We start from the raw sequence: 21,376 nt of genomic DNA, 5'->3' as shown, positions 1-21,376 counted from the left end.
CCAGCCGTGATACAGAAGATCTTTTCACACACACACACACACACACACACACACACACACACACTAAAAGGGGAGGGAAGGAGAGAGGGAGGGAGGGAGGGAGGGAAGGAGGGAGGAAGGAAGAAGTTGCATTAAAAAGATGACAAATGAAAGTTACCAGGCTATTTCTCCACCTTAATAAATTTGTTGAAAAGCCCCCTTGTGACAGTAGTCTTCAACTTAAATAGTCCATTAGATAAAAAATACCAGAGTTCACCTCGATCTTGGTAATTGTTTAGCATGTAAAAGATTTGACCAATAATAAACTAATAATAAGAAGAAGAACAACAACAGTATACGCAGGCGCTGGCCCCCTTTCTGTTTTCTGCCGCTTACCTCCTTTCAGGTAACTTACCAGAAATCATGCAACTTCTTCCTCTTGTGGCCAAAATATATAATGCCTTTTCTTATTGTTTCCCTTTTTAGGGCCAACTTGTGCTTTTTGACCTTTACCAAATATTTATTTTATAATGTTCAATTTTATTGGAGGATAACTTGATAGATCATAAAGTCTTTTACCATCTTTTGGAGTTATTTTTCTTTTCTTCGGTATTTTTAATGTTCTTATGAAATACGTGGTTTGCAAATAATAATTCTCTAATTCTGAGGGCATCTCTTCACTTTCTTAACAGTGTCGTTTTCTTATTATTATTATTTAATTAATGAATGAACTTTGTGAGACAGGCGTTTAACCCAGGGCTTTGTGCATAGCAAGGACAACATCTACCACTGTGTTATCCTGTCAGACCAACTGTGTCATTTGATGAGCAATTTTTTTTAAGTTTGATGAAATTTCATCTATTTTTAATGTTGTTTCATGTGCTTTTTGTGCCACTCTTGCATTGCTTTCTCTCTCATCCTTGAAGAATAAAACAAATACTAAATATTGAATGAAAAGACAAGGATTACCTACTTACCCTTCAAATTGCATAAATGTCTGATCCTGGCTAAATACTTTTAAAATCGTTTAGAAGTTTCCACATTTAGAAAAGATAAACTGATTCTGAGTCAGCAGTCGGTAGTTTTCTAATTATTATTAATTTGTTTATTTTTTATAATTTCATGCATGTATGGAGTACGCTCTGGTCATACTAACCTTCCACCTTTTCTGAGCCCCCTCTGTCCCCACCAGCTCCCACCCACCTCTTACCAAGTCCCTATTCTATTTTCTAGTCTTTTATTTTGTTTTTGCTTTATATAAAGCACATTAAGATTAAGCAGGGCTACTCATGGTGGAATGGACATAAAGCTGTTCACTGGTTTCTGAGTAACCCACTAGTGACCACATCACTGAAAACCGAAAACCATGACTTCCCTCTCCCTCGGCATCCATAGACTGCCATTAGATTCGCCATGTTTGTCCCATCTGTGGATCAATGTTGATGGGCTTGGTATTATGCAGGCTGTGTGGAAGCAACAATAGTTATTATGAGTTCAGGAGTACCATGGCCATATCATACCCATTAGACAGGGTTTCATAGTCCTTCTTCATACCTTCCATCACTTATTTTCTTCCTTCCATTTTGAGGTATCCCCTTATTCTTGGAGGAGCTATTATGTGCACCCCATTTAAGGCTGAGTACTCCCTGGTCACTTATTCTCTGAATTTTCTTTCTGAAATCCCTTGTTCCCAATTTGGGCATGTTTGCCCTTCAAGTGACATTTGGCAGTCTCAAGAGATCTATTTGGTTGCCACATTGTAAGAGATGCTATTTGCATGGAGTGAGTAGAGGCCAATGATGCCATCAAACATCTTCCAAGGCATAGACCAACCCCTATAACAAAAACAACAGAAGTCATCTGGTCCAAAATGACAGTAGTGCTAATATTGAGAGACTGCACTGAAATGTAAAATTGAACTTTAAACTTTAAGTGGAAATCTTGGATTCTGTCTACAGTAGCCAGACAGTTGTGTGCTCTTAGCCTAATGTGTGGAGTATTTGCCTAACTAGGATAATAGATGCCACAGTGATAAAATCAGGTAGATTTTATAGAGCGAAATCAATCCTTTCACTCCAGGAGAATTGTTTAGAGGGGTTTTCAGGAGTATTTTAAACTGTTATGCCCTTTAACATGAAGAGAAAAATTCAGTATAGACTCAGACTCCTCAAGTCAAAAATCGTGTAAATGTATTCTTGGGGTTTTCTTTATCTTCTTATTTTTATATTTGCTGGAACAATATAGTTTTAGGGAAAGTATAAACCTTAATAAAGTATAAACACAAGCACATACTGTGAAGTATAGCTAATCAATCATAATCGAAAGAAAACAAAACAAAACTGAAGGAATGAACTCATAGCTAATGTGTCTTTAAAGTAGTGACTTATTTGAGCTCCAAGGAAGCTGACATTATTTCATCTGGTCACTTTGCTTCAACTTTCTCTGATATCATGTACAGAAATGTACTTATTCACTAGAATTCCAGAAATATCAAAGAGCTTGAAATCTCTCATCATTTCCAACAGTCTCACCATATAAAAAGCTCTAAAACTTGCAGGTGATTGTTTCACATCCTGCATCATTAGGTGTAATCATTCCACCAGCAACACAACCACCTCCTCATCGCAGACGAAAATACCTTGATTATAATGTATTAGGTTCTGCTGGAAGTACTTCAAGTGTTCATCTCATTTCTCATCACAAATATCCTAGGAGGTAGATTTTTTAACCCATTTTGCAGATAACGGGAAAATTTTCAATAAGAGATGAAATTCTTACTTTGTATATCAAAAATAGTTCATATTTTAACAATGAAGAAAGATTTTCATTGTTAAAGCTACAACATAGATAACCGTATTTTTCTGCCACAACACATAATGAGAACTGAAAAGGTTATTTTCAATATTTTTTTCAGAAGAGATGTCTTAAGGCTAATTACTTGTCTCTGTCAAGAAACAGTATATGCCCACACTCTGAGACTGCTATGAAAATTTCTCATTTCTGCAAACTTGTAGAAGTTTTAAACTGCACACTTTCTCTGTTATATAGTGTGTAGAAAATAGACTTGATTTATTTGATTTTATTTTTGTCTTTAGGAAGCACTGAGAGAAAACCATAAGAGAAAAGAAATGGAAGAGAAGAGCAAGAGGGCAAAACTTGCAAAAGAGAAAGCTGAACAAGAGAAGCTGGAACGCCAGAAGAAGAAGAAGCAGCTCATCGATATAAACAAAGGTACAAAACCATTTCCAATGCTTTGAGTAAGCTGTGACAGCACAGGCCTGCAAGACATGAAGATTGCTGTGTCTAGACCATTTGTTGCAGCTTAGTGAGACTCTATCTTAAAATTAATTCATAGTATAACATACTAATATATATAGAAGGCCTGAGCATATTGCTGAGTGATGAGGCATTTACTTAGCATGCATGTTACCCTGGATTCTATCTTCAATCCCCCCACCATAAAAGCAATTGAATATTATGAAGATGCATACAATATAAAGTGATTTGATTTTTAAATTTTTTTAATTATAAATTGATTTCCTTCTTGGTAGGAAGCTCACACTATTATTACTTTTTTCTCTTAGATTTCTTTCATGCTGCCGTTTTTATTTCTTATCCTTCTCACTAGATTCTGAGAATTATGTGTAATCAATATGAGGTATTATATTGTTGACTTCTTGTTTTTCATTTATTTCTTGTGATAATGTGTTCTCGAGAAGGCCATCATGAGGGAAGAAGAGAGTGAGATAAGAGGTGAAAAGCTGGACTAAGGAGATGAGGTTCAGACCTTCATTTCACTTTGTAGGCATGTATCTGTTGACAGTGCTGGACAACGGTCCTCCTTGGGTACTTGTGCATTTCAAGTCATAATAAATATGGACAGCACTATTACCAGTGTGGAGGTGGGGGCGGGGAACTACTGCAGAGCATCTTGTTCAGCTGTGAGGCTAAGTATGTATTCCTGGTATATCCACAGTAGCACACACTGCGTGTTCTCTCAACCAGTAAGAATGGCCGTATGTTAGAGGTAGGTGGTTTTTTTTTTTGTTGTTGTTGTTTGTTTGTTTGTTTGTTTAGATTTTTGAAGAACAGGGCAAAATGCTCAGAATGGTGGCATAGATCTACATTCACAACACTAAGGAAGTAGAAATAGGTAGATCACAAATGTAAGCCCAGACTAAGCTATAGAATGAATGATACTTTATCTAAAGACAGATGGGGTGATTAGCGGGCAGATGGACAGAGACAAAGCAAAATGATATGAACTAAGGAGTCTGCACTGAAAAGTTAAGCGTGGAAGAAAGTAGCTTTCACAGCAGGAAGAAAGGAGACATCTCTTCTCTCTCAGGACTAAGAGGTCCACAGGGTTAAATTAAAACAAAACCACATCTGATTAAGATACAATGTAGTATGCTTGATATTGAATCACTTTTTGCTGTATTTAGCAATAATAAAAGTGGTAAGCACTTTTATAATATTTATCATATAACAAGCATTATTCGGAGATTTACTACATTCTAAGAAACATTTCAAGTCAATCTTTCTATTTCTATGCAGTGGATACTGTAACTGTCTCATTGGTTGGATAAAAAACTGAGGGTTGTACGGTTTAAGGAATTTGCTCCAATAGGGTACACAAAAAGCAATTGTTAGCACTGAAATAGAACGGAAGTTGTCTGACTAAAGAATCTTTACACTTATCCTTGCCTCTATCCATCAGCATTAATAGCAACTGTTCTGCAGCATTTACTATGATCCAAAACAGACATTTGATGGTATTGGACCATGTGCTTACGGAAGCTGACAAGTCTAGGATCTACAGGGAAGGGCCACAGGCTAGAAATTCAGGGAACAGCAAAGTCTAAGACTGCTTTTCCTCTTGCTTGAGTAAAATTCATCTTTTCATATTACTAAGATGCTCAGTTGGTAAGTGAGATCCATTCTTGTAAGAGAATGCAATCTGCTTTATTCAAGCCCATCAGTTTGTAAGTTAGAATCTTCCAAAATTATTCTCACAGAAACACCCAGGATAATGTTTAACCAAATATCTGGACCTTGTTGCTCAGTCAAGTTGACACATAAAATTAAGCATCACAAGAAGAGTGTCAACAAGTAGAGCTGATGGTCTCTGGTAATTTCTTACATATAGGAACAAAGAAATGAAGGCACTGAAGAAAGGAATATATTCACAAAAAGGGATATTCAATAATAAGACAGATTTGCTTGTGAGGGTTACATGACCATTTGACCATGTTCAGTTTTCAGTTGCCTTGGAAAGAAAGCTTTTAGTAGGAGATATTTAAGAAAATTTTTAAGAAAAAAACTCTGTGCATGAAGATGAAACCTCGGAAATCAATCTAAACTGCATGTATAGGGTTTTGTTTGAAGAATAGAGTTGTGAAGTATTAGTTTACTAGAGATGCTGTAAGAAAATGCTAGAAACTGGTGGTTTAAAACAACATATCTAGTCCACATCTGGAGGTTCGAAGTCCAAGATCAAATGTCAGCAAGGATATGTTGCTTTGGAAGACACTAAATCCTCACTTCACCTAAGTATTTACCAGTCTTTCACTATCTCCCTAAAAATGTACCTACTAAGATGTGGCTAATTATCTCCTCTAGTATCACTGAAAGCACTGTTAAAAATTCAAATAAGTTTTTTCTACATACACTGAGCTTGAGGGATGTGACCATAAAAGATACATTTTAAAATAGAATTTATCCAAGCAAGATGGATGGGTCAGTGGTTAAGATTGCATTCTGATCTCTCAGAAGATCCAAGATCAGTTTGTAGCACCCACAACCACCTGTAATTCTGGGTTCACGTGATATTATGCCCTCTTCCAACCTCCATGGGCACTGCACTCACCATGCACCAACCCACTCTTAAACATGCATGTAATTTTAAAATGAAAAGAATGTTTATCTTTTAAAGTCTGCCACTATATGTGAATCAAAGAAATAGTAAGCTTCAGTACTAGCTGTTTGACTTGTGGCCTATGTGATATATATATATATATATATATATATATATATATATATATATATATATACATTTCAATAGTATTTTATGTGTTGTCTATGTTCATACTTCAGAATAAATTTTGAAAGACATCCATCTAAGATTATGCAGTTATAGTTTAAGTCATAAGAATAAAAAGATGCAGAAAAGGAAGAATATAGTCATATGTCAAGATGAAGCTCCATGTATCACATACATATGTATAATTTTATCAAAGGCAAAAATGTTTAAGTGCCGATTACTATTATTTTATCATTGGGCATTATGTATATGTATGTAATTATGTAATTTACACTGTACCCTGTAAATGCATACAGTTAAAATAATAACTGAGGAACAGGGGATATAGTTCAGTAGTCAAATCTTGTCTCCCACTTGTAAGACCTTGGGTTCCATTTTCAGGACCACAAAACTAATAATAACTAAAAAAATTGTAATTTAACTACATGCATTTACTATCAGTTTTTAATGACTTGCACTTGTTAACATTTTATCTTTTGTTTAAATTTAAGAAAATGACAATTTTTTCATTTTTTAAGTGATTTTATTGAGCTATACATTTTTCTTTGTTCTCCTCCCTTCCTCTCCCCTCCCCTTCAACCCTCTCCTACGGTCCCATGCTCCCAATTTACTCAGAAGATCTTATCCTTTTCTACTTCCCATATAGATTAGATCCATGTATGTCTCTTTTAGGGTTCTCATTGTTGGAAAATAACAAATTATTATAAACCTTCCATAAGTTTATAAAACTACTAGATAACAACAATGAACTATAGTATTCTGCCATGCAAAAGCTACATTTATTATAGAGAAATGTATTGAGATTTAATTATTCACAAAGAATAAAATAATTATAACAGAAAATATTATCTTTAAAATCTAGATATCAACTGAGTTTAGAAATAAGTAGAGATATCGCAAAAGCCAAGCAGAAAAATGTTAATGTTCAAGATAGAACCATACAAATATCATCTATCAAATCTCTAATTTTAGAAACCTTGAGATCAGAAGGTAAAAGTCATGACAGGAACCCATACTTTTTTATTGTAAATGAGAAATCAGGTATTATATGCTAATAAGGCTGTAATTTGTGAACCCAGTTAAAAAGTGATTTCTGACCTCTTTGCTCGTATTCTCACTCCTCCCTCTCTTCGACTGGACTTTGGAAGTTCAGTCCAATGCTCTGCTGTGGTTCTCTGATCTGCTGGATGTAGGTTCAATAATTACATTTGAGATAGTCATCAATCTGACTACCAGGCAAGACCAATTCAGGCACCCTCTCCACTAATGCTTAGCTGGGGTCATACCTGTGAATTCATGGGAATTTCTTTACTGCTAGGCTTCTTCTTAGGCCTATATTGGCTCCTTCAATCAAGATAAGTCTTTCCTTGTTCTCCATCTCTGTCTTTTCCCCATGTCTACCATTCCATTCCCTCTAGAGGTCAAGAACATGATGAGGATACCCACTGAAACAGCTTACCTGAGCTAATGGAAACCTCCCAGCTCCAACATGACAACAAGGGAACAAGCACAGGACCAAACTAGGTCCTCTTAATGTGGGTGACAGTTGTATGGCTGGGGCAGACTGTGGGGCCACTGGAAATGAGACCAGGATTTATCCCTACTGCTTGTTCTGGCTTTTTAAAACCATTCTTTCTTGCTCAGCCTAGATATAGTGGGGAGGGCCTTGGTCCTGCCACAAAGCCATGTGCTAGACTTGTTGACTCTCCATGGGGATGGGGGTGGGATGGGGGGGAAGTGGAGTAAGCAGGAGTAGGGAAATGGATTTGGCATGTAAAATGAGAAAAAAATAGTTTTTTTTAAAAAAAAATTAAAAAGTGATTTCTGTGTTAAGAAGTGGTCTATTTTGCCTCCATCACCTAGCTTTATGTTCATGTTCTCTTCCTGTATTTGTTCAAGCTTCAGGTACCTCAGCTATAATATGGGACAATGACATTTATCTTCTATAGTTTTAGTAAAGATTAAATGAGATAATGAAGTATAATAACACAGGGCTTAGCATATATTCGATGTTGATGCTAATGAGTCATTTAATGCTCATTGAAGAATCTGCAAAATGCTCTAGGAATAGTTCCCAACTTTAAGAAATTTTCAGTTTTATCAAAGAGATTTAATAAAACTGAACCAGCAAACAAGTAATTTGTGTGCTGATACATGATAAGAGATTATTTGCTTTTTAGGCCTTTCCAAAGGGAGAAATCAATTGGTCAGTTCTTCATGGAGAAGACTAAGTTTAGTTTCTGTGTATGTTAGTCAAGCTATCCTTTACAAATGGGTCAGCTCGTCAGTTTGCAGAACCTTAGGTAACCTTTGCCTAATGGACCATGGGAAAATACAAGATGACAGAGAAGATGAGATCCTAAATTCAAGTCCTGTCACCATCATTTGCTAATCTATAGTCTCTGTCAGTGTATTGCAGCTTTCTCTCTGTGACTATCCTCGCTTATAAAGTGAAATGATATCAGTATTTTTTCTTTATTGTGTGTATGTACTAAATGTGGAAACCACCAAATTGCCAAAGGTGGGCATTAATTGTACTCTAGCCTACAAAACATATATAGATATAGATATATTCATATATATACATATATGTGTGTATATATATGTGTGTGTATAAATGTGTATGTGTGTGTGTATGTATTGATGTCTTCTAACATACTATCAGTCTCTGATGCATTCATGCTAAGTGGATATTTTCTGCTGTTACTGTGGTCAGGAAGACAGTTGGGTTTGGAAAACTGTGGGAAAAGGAAGATGGAGCCAGCCCATGAAAGTTCTTGGAAGTGAGACATATGAATTATGGTATGATGAGGAAGGAGAGCCCAGGTTATTGAAAGAATCCTTTCAAAGATTACTGAGGTAGTAAGCCCAAAGCACAAGAAAGGAGAGGTGACTATGAGGAGAACAGAGCTGAGAAAGAACAGTGAAAGGTGAAGAAAAAGGAGTTCACTGGTAGCTGATTCTTTCTTCAAAGGAGTTTAAACCTGTGTCAGCTTAAGATGGTGCTAGCAGGAAGGAAAAAATTCATGAAAAAATGAAAAAAGACAATGAGTGCTGCAAGCCACGGTTTTACTAGAGAGCAAGAGGCTTCTCTTTTCAGAACAGCACAGTTTTACCAATAGATAATTATATATTGATGTCTTTTAGTATATTAGGTTATTTCATTCATCCAACTAACATTTATTGCACCATTTTCCAAATAATCATAATTAGAACATGCACAGTAATATAGTATTTATTTGAATGTAAAATGGAGAAAGCTAATTTACATGCAGCAAAATTATGCTAAATCAATAAATGTGCTCGAAAATGTGTGTGCACAGTATACGAACTACATAAAGCGGTGGGAATAATCTATATTCTCCAACCTGTGCTTATGTTGATATAGACGATAATTAACTTAGGGACCATTAAAACCATTAATTAGTTATGTGGGTAGAGAAAGAAAGCTTACCAAATATTTGTAAATAAATCTCTTTCCATGTTTATGGAGGTAAGCACATTACCTGCAATGGCTTGCAGGAAGCAATAGAAAAATATTCATAAAAAATTGGTAGTTTAAAATTGCAAACTGCAACTATGACTCTGATGCAAATATCATTTAATCAGGAATGGTTTTGTTTTCCTTTATATAATATAATATGGAAATTAGGGTTGCCTGTTGCCTTCTAGTACATTGATAATAAATGAGGATAACTCAGCCTTCACAGGGGAGAATAGCAAGTTTTTATGCATATACCCTTAGTATTTTAATGCAATGCCCAACCACATTCTCTCCAGGAAGCCTGCCCTAACCAAGAACATGTACTACTGTCCTTCTTTTAAATGTCTTCTGCCCTCTCCATATGCCTGTTCTTAGAGTTATATGAAACCTTTTCTTCAAGTGCATTTAGCAAAGAAGCAAATTCTAGAAATAATGGTTGATAGCAATTTTGGTTATCTTTATTTTCCGAAATTGAAAATAATTATCTCTTGACTTAGGCAAGGTATTGCCCACCTATAATCATAGTACTTGTGAGGCAGATGCAAGGAAGATTTTGATTTTCAGGTAGCCTGAACTAGATAGAGAGACCTAACTCAGAAAACAGTTATGCCATCTAAGTGACTAAATGCTTTTTCTTGTACATTATTTTAAATTAGGATAAGTCAAAACTGTATCCTACTGTCATACTCCAGACCTTAAATGATAGTAACCCAAATTACAGATGGAAAACCCCACAAATAATAGAATCTATTCAAGTAATATTTAAGCATCTCTGATAATATAAATTACTGAGTTAATCCACACCATCATTCTTGTATATTTCACATATGCTAATGAATACTTCATAGATGCTAATGCAGTGTTAAGCAAGTTCATACACTTGGTGGAACTAAAAGAAAATCATGACTTAGTAAAGCCATCTCTTTGTAGAAAGAGGAATATCAGGATGATGACCTACTTATTTAAACTACCTAGTTCCCTGTGTTACCAAACATTTAAAGATATCTCTATTTGTTCAAAATCAGGGGTTTTTTCCCTCTTTGTTCTCCAGGTTGGAATTTCTAAATGGAGATTTGTGGGTGGCTTTTTCAAAATTATTCAATAGAGTGAATTTTTCCCAGGTCTTTGGAGCTTTTAACTCACTAAGGTATGGGTGCCGTGTGCACATCCATGAACAGATGAAGGCCAGAGGAGAATGTTGAGTGTCCTGCTGTTACTCTCCACCTTATTCCCCCAAGACAGGATCTCCTAAACCTGGAGCTAGGCTCTGTCAAACCCTAGCAATCATCCTGTCTCCACCTTCCGCAGAATGGGGGTTGCAGTTGCATGCCAACCATGCCTGGATTTTTCTTTTTTAATATGGATATTGGGGATTGGAACTCTGTTCTTCATGCTTGTACAGTAGGGTCTCCTACCGAATAAGCCATTTCCTTTGGTCTGGGACTGTGTTGTCTTCATAAAATATCTTTGGGTCCCTTTTAAGTAAGCGTCATGCCAGCCACGCAGTGATGGCACACACCCTTAGTCCCAGTACTCAGGAGGCAGAGGTCAGTGGATCTCTATGAGTTTGAGTCCAGCCTTATCTACAAAGTTAGTTCGCAGACAACTAGGGATGTTAACACAGAGAAGGAAAGAAAAGAAAAAAATCGTGTCATATTTTTCTGATTCATTTGATAAACAGTTTCTGAATTGTGCAAATTCAAACACTGTTAACATTTTGAAACACAACATTGCCACTGTGGAAATTACCAATAACATTCTGACTTTTGATGTTATGTCACCTCAGGCAGATGGCTCATCATTAACTTAACCTACAATTGAAATGAGTTTACCTCCCTATCTTTGAAGCCAGACAAACTTGAGTGTTTCATGTACTGTGAATCCTCGAAAGTCAACCTAACCTAACTGATCCTCAGTGTTCTCATTTAAAAGACAGAGAAAGGAATGGCATCTATTTCATAGGATTTTCATGCAAAATAAATGGGAGGACATATGCAAATCTCTAAGCACTTTCCTAGATTGCGGTTGGCGCTTAGTAATGACTTCATAATATATAAATAATAAAATTATTTTTAGTGAATATATGAAGGTGACTATTGATAACATTTATTTGGGTAGCCTAGGGTAAGAAATGTTTTGATTACTCTGGTTTTATGATTAAAAGGACATTTGCACATCAATCTTTAACATGCATTGTCTTTCTAAAGTCTTATCAGTATACAACCCTCACTTCCCCACTCCAAATCTCCTTATCTCAGATAGGTTTTTGCCTTTATACTTTACACAAGTGAAAATGTGCAGCTTGTGACAGTCAAATACCATATTAGGCAGATAGTGCGTGATTCGTACTTATTAATAGTTCACCGGAATCTTCTTGTAGTCTCTACTGGGCCATTTTTAAGAGTATTAGTATCAAAACTACTTCGAGAATATACTCTGATTATAAGGTTCCAAGTATTTCTTCCTGTAGCACATTTTAGCCACTTATCATTAGTGATTATTTTGTTCTGACCTCATACCACAGTAATTACGTGTATGGTATCAGTTCAGTGGAGATAAGTGCTAAACTCTCATTCTATCAGCCCTTGAAGAAAACAAGTTTCTACATCTACTAAAAATATTCTTTTAAATGGGAAGACAAAAATAAATATGTGAAACAAGATGGGTAATTTACTTAGGTCTCATTAAGCGTTCTTACGTTCTAAATGCAGAACCTCAGATTCATAAAAACTGTAAGAGCTGTCTTCTGTGCGCTGAACATTTAGCAAGATTTCATCAGTCCTCTGTAGGAGATGAGTTAAACTGGCAATTACAAATTTGGCTTTTCTTTACAGTATGTGCATGCCTTATGTGTCTTCACTAGGGAAAAAATATCTATAAGAATATTGGAGCAGGTGGGTGAAAACAATAAAATTGACTACATAAGAAGTGATCAAAACACATTGAAAGTGGCCTAATCACCTATTAGAGGTATGCTTTGAGTCCATATTTTAAGATTTTTCATTCTTATTGTAGAAAAGTATCAAAGGAATAGCCGCTGTTATTTACCCACATTGTGGTTAATTTGGCTCTCTCCTCAGTTGAATACGTTTGGATTCCTATCCGTAATTACACCTAACAGACTCAGAGAACCAGCAAACTACACTGAATCTATCTGGGTCTCCAATAATGCTTTTTAAAAATATATATATTTGTTCCACCCACAACTGACCTTGAAGCCTTGGTCTTCATAAAGGGCAAAATTTATTATTTCATTAAATGTGCAAAAGGAGTATTCCAGATGAAAATTTTTCAGTGTTTTCTTTAATTTTAATCCTACAAGTTTTAGAAGTGCTAAGAGTATACTAAGCAGAGTGACACACCCTAATCATAGTATTGTTGTCTTATAAAATCACTTACAAATCAGAATCTTTGTCCTACTTAAAGGGTTGTTAACTACGAGGTATTTTGTCTATGGGTACCTCTGATGTAAGATGTAATGACTCAGGCATGTGGAACTACATGCCTATGTGTATGCTCATAGAGTGTGCAGAATGTTTAACATGTAAATTTAATGTCTTTTCACATATATGATGTATATTTATGTTTAAAATTTTCCATGTTTCTTCTTTTCAAATGACCAATCCTCAGTCATCAATTATTCCCTTCACATATCAATAAAGTGGAAAATAATCATAACTAGTTAGTGAGAAATTATGGGAATAAAAATATCATAATCTTAGAGACTTGTGCCTTTTTAAAAATGATACTAGAAATACATTAAAACCTAAACTTAGAATTTTATCTGACTGTCATCCTAATCAATCATTGATTTTGTTTGTTGCTTAAGAAAAGCCTAGAAGAAGATAATATAATTATTTTTGGGATCAAAAAATAATTATCCTTTTAAATGTGCAATTAACAATGGATGAAAGAATACTTTTATTTATTAGAACCAATTATGTATTCTACTTTAAGGGTATATTGCTTTTTAAAAATGACCCTCTCTTTTTCAGAGTAGATATTTCAGAACTCCTGAATTTGATTTAACATGCTCTGTTTGTTTAGCCTTGGATATGTATAGGTCTAGAATAAGCCATGTTGATGATCAGAACCCAGAGCATCTTATTTCAGATTTGTGTACTTGTATGGGTTAAGACAGTTACATTTTCAAAGAATTCTGGGTTAGGCTGTGCTGTAAGGTGCAAGGTAAAATGTGTGACTTTGTTTGACTGTCTAGCCCATTATTGTTATAACATGATCCTTACCTGAATATTTGCATTAATAATCCTATGCAGTTGTTGGTTTGAAAAATTTCAAATTCGTTTTCCCTCTCAAAAGTATCTTATACATTCTTGGTTGAATTGCTACCTTGTCTGATTTTCTAGAACAGTATTTCCGTGGAAAGGAAATATGTTCCCTCTAGTCCTCTTTTGTCAAAAGCCCTTTGCACTTGCTTTTGTTTGCCAATTGAACCTTTTTTGAAATGCATCAGTAGGGAAAGCTTGCCTAGCCTTTGCCAGACAGAAGTAGCTGTAGGTGCATTTAAACAATCCAACTTGAAAAGGGAATTTTTCTCTTTTTATTTGAAAACAATTGAAAATGAAAGGTGTATGTCTCAGGACAGAGTGTTTAACCGACCTCTTTCTACTGAACTGAGGTATGGTATATGAAACTGTCTCCCGTGTGTCTTCCCTCGTGTTCTAAAAAGGCACTTTGCTTGGTTGAGGCAACCGGTTTCATTGTCTGTCCATTGTAAGCAGAATCCATTATGTTATTAGGACTCGGTATATTGTGCTTTACATCTCTTTTTCTTTGTTCTTAGTCAATACTGCTATGTTTTAAGGGCTATCTGATCATATTTTGAGGGGAAATTGACATTGGGACTGTAGAGATGCCTTTAAAGAAGAACCACAGTAGCATTAATCTTTAAATGGAAGCACAGTCCATCCCCCACAATACATGTAACCTGTACTTTTAAGTAATCCTCTAAGCTCCTGTGACTAAAGCATGTTGAAAATATCCATTTTCACTTGAGTAACCATAACAATAAATGAAAGCCCCAAAGGACTGCGTCTTTCCTGACCTTCCAAACTAGGGAAAGGAGGGGTTGTCTGTGCAGCTTCCGGCATAGCATCTTTCATCCTCTCTCTGATTGGAATGCCCCAGAGAAGTGCAGTAAACAATTATATAAGAAAAGGTATGGAATTTCCTTACTAAAAGCACACATAAGTATAACTTTATAAAAAAATATTGTGTACTCTGTGCTTCAATAGTAAACAGCATGATTGAAGGGTATCGAAACTCGCCTAGTGTGTTGACACACACCTTTACTTCCAGTACTTGGGAGCCAGAGTCAGGTGGATCTCTGAGTTGGAGGCCAGCCTGGTCTTCATAGTGAGACCTTGTCTCAAAACAACGTACTGTCAAAGTAAATAACAATGAGTCCTGACAGTGCGGTTTATACCTTCAGTCCCAGTACTTGAAGGATGAAGGCCAGATGATCAATAATTCAAGGTCATTCTAATCTGTGTAACTACTTCCAGCCCACCTGGGTTACATAAAGCCTTGTCTCAAATAAATAAATACACAGGAACTAAGAAGTAAATTTGTTGCTTAGGTACCAAGGTAAAACTGGAAATTTGCTAATGCTTTACATTGCTGCGGCACCATCTCTGTCAGGTGGTAATATGTTCTACTATTTAAACGGAAAAGTGAGATCGTATCCAAGTTTGTTTGTGTGGACTTTTGTTTTTGTTAGTTGTCTCGCAAATATGATAGTAAAAGGATTCCTGCATGTTGACCATCTGTAAACTCAGTTCAAGATATTTAAGAAGTGCCAACCTTTAGTTCACCAAATGGAAGTCCTTTGTTATAAACAGTACTTTCTTGGCGGTAGGGAGTTTCTGAAACGAGTTTCTGATTATCATGTAATACTTTTATGTAATATTTATTCGTAAAGCCATGCTGATTTTATGACTTGATGATGCCTTTTCATCATTCTGCTGTGCGACTCTCCCTCCGTCTTCAGCATTGTTGCACTGTCACACACTTCCTGATGCATTGCTGCCTGGTAGGTGACATCATGATTTGTGAGCAATCTGATATATAAATAAGGTGGTGAGAACTGTCTCAGCAATTCCGTTCCTATTTGAGATGAATTAAGTAATCTCTTTGTGTTCTCTTGCATTTCCCTCTGTTCTGTGTTTTCACAATTATATTAGGCACTGTAAGAAAGGCTTTTTTTCTCTTTCATTCCATTTCTAAAGAACATTTGGTTAGCTCAGAATTTTCCTAGAAATGTAATGCCCAATATGTCATAATATACTTCCAGTGCTTTATCTATTTAGGTCATGCCAAAATGTAGAATTCAGCAGTAAACTAATAATTACTAATTTTCTAGGAGGTTCCTTGGAATACAGATACTTTGAGAATTATGCTCAGTGAGAAGTCAGGAGAATTTCCGTGCCTAGACAGTCTGTGAGCTCCATGTTTAGGGAGAAAACCTGTTTCAAAAAATAAGGTGGAGAACAGTAGAGGAAGACAGAAAACATTGACTGACCTCTTTTGTACACACACACAGACACACACATGCACATGCACACATGCTTTAGGACTTTGGGAGATATTTTTTATTCTTGGTAATCTTATGGGGATAGTTATTCTTTTCATTTGTCTCATTTCATCACACATTCTGTTACTGTAGGTGTTAGCACTTGGAGTTTTGTCTTAGGATTCTTCTAGGATGGTAGTTCACAAATACAGTCTCTAGATTAGTAGCTTAAATAAATGTACCATGAGAATTTTGTAGAAATGGAGAGTTTCTGGATTCATACCAAACTACTGAATAAGCAACTGGAGACGATGGGTCATGGGTACAGCAAGTCGTTATTTAGTAAGGTCTCCTGGTGATTCTGATGCAACTGAAGTTTAAGAGCCTGAGAATCCAATGACACATGATCCTATTTTATAGGCTGACAACTCTGCTGAAGCAGCACATAGTCAAGGCCACGAAGCACTTGCTATTTAGTATAGAAGAGTAGAACAGAGAATAGAGCTTGCCTCTTCCCACTGCCCCACATTGCTAATGCTTGAAAATGTTTTTAATTGTGTTTTTATATTGAGTGATGATATCATTGTGTATTTTCAAGAGACCCTTTTCTACATACTTTGTGTTTCAAAATAATTTTTCAGTCTACTGACAGTCAGAATTAAGAAGCATTTTGTGACAAAATAAGAAGATACTGTCGATACTGTCTGTATGTAGGCAGAGGCTGCTTGTTCATTCCCGGCTACCCAGACCATGAAAAAATCACTCAGAAACTTTATTATTTACAATACTGTTTGACCAATAGTTTACGTTTATTTCTAGCTAACTCTTATATCCTAAACTAACCCATCTCCATTAATCTGTGTATTGCCACGTGGCTGTGGCCTACCTAGTAAAGTATCCAGCACCTGTCTTCGGTGGGGCTACATGGCTTCTCCTCTGATTCTGCCTTCTTTCTCCCAGCATTCAATTTAGTTTTCCCCACCTAGCTCTATTCTGCTGTATCACAGGCCAAAACAGCTTCTTTATTTATTAACCAATAAAAGCAACATATAGAAGGACTTCCCACACCAACCGTACATGTTTCTGGGGCCCCAGTTGTCTTTATGTTATTCAGCATGTCTCTCACTCATACATATAGTCATGTTTTTAAAATTACAACATGCCAAATGAATTCAGGAAACTGATTTACATTTTGTACGTATGTGAATTTAGTTTGTAAAAATGAGTTGTTGAGGAATTTAACTAGCATTTCCCTTTATATTAAAATATAATTCCTTTGTAATAAAAAGAAAATATATAATGAGTTGTACAACTGTTCAGGAATATGCCTATTGAAGAAGAATGCTACCTTCTAATGGTTATCACCATGCTTTTTCTATGGTATTGTATATGTGTATTTTAAGGGTTTTTTATTCACTCTTAATGGACACTTTCATGTATATTTTTAACAAGCAAGTGTTTCTTTTCAATGACAAGGAATTGGGTCATTGAGACCATTTTCTTACTGAATCACACTTGATTGCATTAAAAAAAGTTGTGTAGCCTCACAGAGAAGTGACTTAACGAGGAGGAAATTCTCCCTTAATAGGGTTTTATGAATGTAAAAGAAAGGAAAATATCATTTAGAAATTATCAGAAATCATAAGTGAAGGCTTTATAATCCTTTTTCAGATGTCCAAAAGGAAATTTGTGGAAAATGAGCAATCAAGACAAATTCTTATGCTACAGATTATTTTGCTACAATTGTCTTCAATAATTTGATCAAAAATTATGAAGTATCTCAAGATGGCCTTAGTAAAGCACTATGTTTCGGGCTCTCAGGAGAAGGGGCTCCTGTGTTAGTGACAAGTGGCCCTTGTCCCTGACTTTGCAGTTTGCAGGCACACAAAAGCCCCTGTTTTATGTAAGTAATAGAATTAACAAAAGGAGCAATATCTGCATTCTTTGCTCACAAAATAAAATGAGTACTTTGACTTGAATAAAAGTGAGAATCCTTTCACAAATCCCCACTTCTTAAAAAGGCTTTCCCTGCAAGTGACCTCTTTTATTTATTTTAAAATCTCTATCTTTTTCTATCAATTCTAGCATGATCTGTGTAGCAAATAAAAAAGAGAGAGCTTTTCCCATGAGAACTTCTGTCAAAAAATAATCTTCAGTCCTCTTTGGATATATTAAGAAATAGTTTCCTTCTCCCTTAAAGTGGGTTTGAACATTTTTCTCTGATGAATACTTTACATACTCACAACAAATGACTTCATATTTCTCATGTATTTTTCCACAAAGATTCCTCTTTTTTTTTAATCCCTAGTGGCTTAAGGTATTTTATCACAGAGAGTTTACAGCACATTCTCTATAAATAATTTCTTCGTCCATTTTCTGTTTCTAATAAAACAATAACCCAGACTGCGTAAGATAGGGGGTTTATTTCTTTAGGCTTTTGATTCTGGAAAAACAAAGTGGGTAGCACCTGATGACCTGAGTTGGGGCAGAATATAATATAGACATGGAGACAATGGATATCTGACTGTACTGATGGTTATCATTTTCCGAAAAAGCCATGAAGATTCAATGAAGCAATTCTATTCTAATAACCTTACTAACCTTTAGCATCTCCCTAATGGACTTCTTATAAATATCACAGTTGGTTTCAGTTTGTACCCTACGTACCTCATAATGGGAATTAGATTTCAACACATGAATCCTTGGGCTGGGGCTGGATGGTGGGGTAATCAAACTTTACCCAAACCATAGTGTTAGTGATGTTGATTTCTAGAATTTCATGTTTCTCTGTCTGTACTTGATATGGAGTTCACAATGAGCAATATCAGTTCTTTGAATTTATTTTCTATAGTTTGAGTTTCCTAAAACATTAGGTTACCTTTCAGATGATCTAGTCCAGTTTTCTACCTCTGTAAGACAAAGGAAATGTTTCTTAATGTTCCAGGAGGACAGCAATATAAAAACACAGGTAAACCTTATACAATAAGGAATATTTGCATAAACATAAACTGTACTTCTTTTCCTGCAAGTTCCATTGTTTCTTGAATGCAATCATTATTCCCTTCTTTTTATTGTAATCATTCCATGCTTCTTATTTTTAAAACCAACTGTAATTATACTCTTGGTGAGAAAACAGAAAGCAGACTTAAAAAATATTCTCTCATACAATATATCCCTTCACTCCTCCCTATTCTTCCTCCACCTCCCCTCTCCCACAGATTCACCCCTCCTCTGTTACCCTTCAGAAAAGAGCAGACCTTGCAGTAATACTAATCCAATATGATATAACAAGATACAATAGACTAGGCACAAACCTTCATATCAAGGCTGAACAACACAACGCAGTAGGAGGAAAAGCACACAAGCACACAAAGCACACAAAAGAGACTCCACAACCCCAACTCTCACTATTAGGCATCCCACTAAGAGCCCCAAACTATACAATCATAATATTTATGCAGAAGGTCTAGTAATTCTGTGGTGTTCCCAAGCTCCAAGAGGAGGGATTTGATGGAGATCTCCAATTTGGACTTTCTTTTTGCCTAATGATTGACTGTGGGTCTCTGCCTCTGTTCCCATCACGGAAAGCTGACAGCTGTAGGGAGTTTTATTTTATGTTTTCAGGTTTTGCGAAAGGGTGTAATACTGGCTGTTCTGAAACTTGCTCTGTAAACCAGGTTGCAGGTTGGCCTCAAACTCAACAATCTACCTGCTCCCCAGTGCTGGATTAAAGGCATGTACCAGCCACCACCACCCGGCAAAAGCAAACTTTTATAACCAGTATATTAAACTGCTAAACTTGGAAACTTTCTCATCACGTTTCCCAGTCCTCTCTGATATATAGACAGAGTTTGACTAATCATTATTATTGTTTGTAATTCTTTTTTTCTTTTATGGAAAATTATTGAATTATTCAGTATTTCTTAAAAGTTCAATGATTTTTATATTTCAGATGCACTTTGGTTTTCGATATATTCACAGCATGCTCAGAGTCTCTCTCACTGGTCCACTGGCTCTAATATTTATTAGGATAATTTTATTTACCATATGTTTGTGTCATTGGAAATGTTAGGAGAAAAAATTGAATTCTGAATGTGAAAGGTCTTTTCTTCTTCCATCAAAAGGAAAAAATGCATTCTCTGACATTAATAAAAGTCATGCTGACGTTCTTTTACAAGAGACTCACCAAAATGACAAAGAGCATGAAAAATGTAATTAGGTATTTGGTTGAACTGAGTTGCATGGTTTGTTTTCCTATCTGATAAATTCAAGTGCACAAAAATAAAACTACAATTAATAAGAAAGTGCAAATGTGGCAGACATATTGATATGCTAGGTAATATTAAAACAGTTGTCATTATTTTATATGCTCACAGTAGGAAAACTAAAATTGACATTTTTTTGCAAATGTTGTTGAATATTCCTCTGAAAAACACTATAATAATTGGATTTATTTATTCAATTCTCACTGAAGTACTAGCTGAATTATGGTTTCAGAAAAATAAACAAGTATTCTCTATCTCTAAATATATTAACTAATCTATAAAGGTTTGACATTCATTAATGCTTGCTGAGGGAAAAAATGAGTTCTGGAGATTGTGTTTTTCTCAGTACTGCATTAACTTATTTCCACAAACCCTGCTTAAGCTTTGATTTCTAAACCTCTCCCCAGTGAAATCATACCTCAAAGATGTTTCATTAAAATGACAAGATAAGCTGCCTTGTATCCCTATGCTGGAGTGAGAAAAAGGGGCTGAATCTGGTAGATCTTATAAAATTGTTCCTGAATTTTAGGGAAAGAAACAAAGCACATTAACCTCGGTAAAAATGAGCAGTATCTCCATCATCAAAATAATAGCCCAAACAGAAAGCTGATGATGTTACAAGCCTTAGCTGACTGTGTGATCTTGTTGTCACGGTGGTTGCATTAGTAACTCATGCAGATTTAGAATATGGAGTTCACTGTTGTGGATTGCAGAAACTGCTAGAAGTCTATGTTGTTCAGATGATGTATTTTAGAATTACTTTCTGCATTGTGCTGTCTCCCTCTTGTATTTGCCTACCTCTCTGTGTTTGGAAATATTTTCTTAAAGGATTAATTGTGCTACTAAATCTTATTTAAAACTATAGGAAATTGCTGCAGTTTGACCACTTTTGACCTATAAAAAATGCCAACTTAATATAGTTCAAGCTAATAAAAATCCTAATTCTCCAGTAGAAAAGGAACATCCTACTATTCCATAATCATTTTGGGTTATGGATGAAGCTCAAAATCTGTTCTACCCTAGTTGATCATTTATAGGCTATTTGACATTTAAAAGAATTCCACTGCAGATTT

The 21,376-nt window shown here is 35.6% G+C and overlaps 1 protein-coding gene across 3 annotated transcripts in view; it reads left to right on the top strand.

The window, feature by feature from the left end:
- Positions 1-21,376, top strand: part of Diaph2 (diaphanous related formin 2) — a 727,907-nt gene that overhangs the window by 546,317 nt on the left and 160,214 nt on the right. For all 3 annotated transcript variants that reach the window (XM_087903154.1, XM_087903153.1, XM_087903155.1), the window contains one exon: positions 3,075-3,210. In XM_087903154.1, coding sequence (XP_087759280.1) covers positions 3,075-3,210 — 136 coding nt within the window. The remainder of the gene's footprint in view (positions 1-3,074; positions 3,211-21,376) is intronic.

This window comes from Myodes glareolus, chromosome X (assembly GCF_982192425.1).
Source record: "Myodes glareolus chromosome X, mMyoGla1.1, whole genome shotgun sequence".
Taxonomy (NCBI): domain Eukaryota; kingdom Metazoa; phylum Chordata; class Mammalia; order Rodentia; family Cricetidae; genus Myodes; species Myodes glareolus.
Note: the sequence above shows the minus strand (reverse complement) of the source record. Positions and strands in the feature narration are given on the sequence as shown.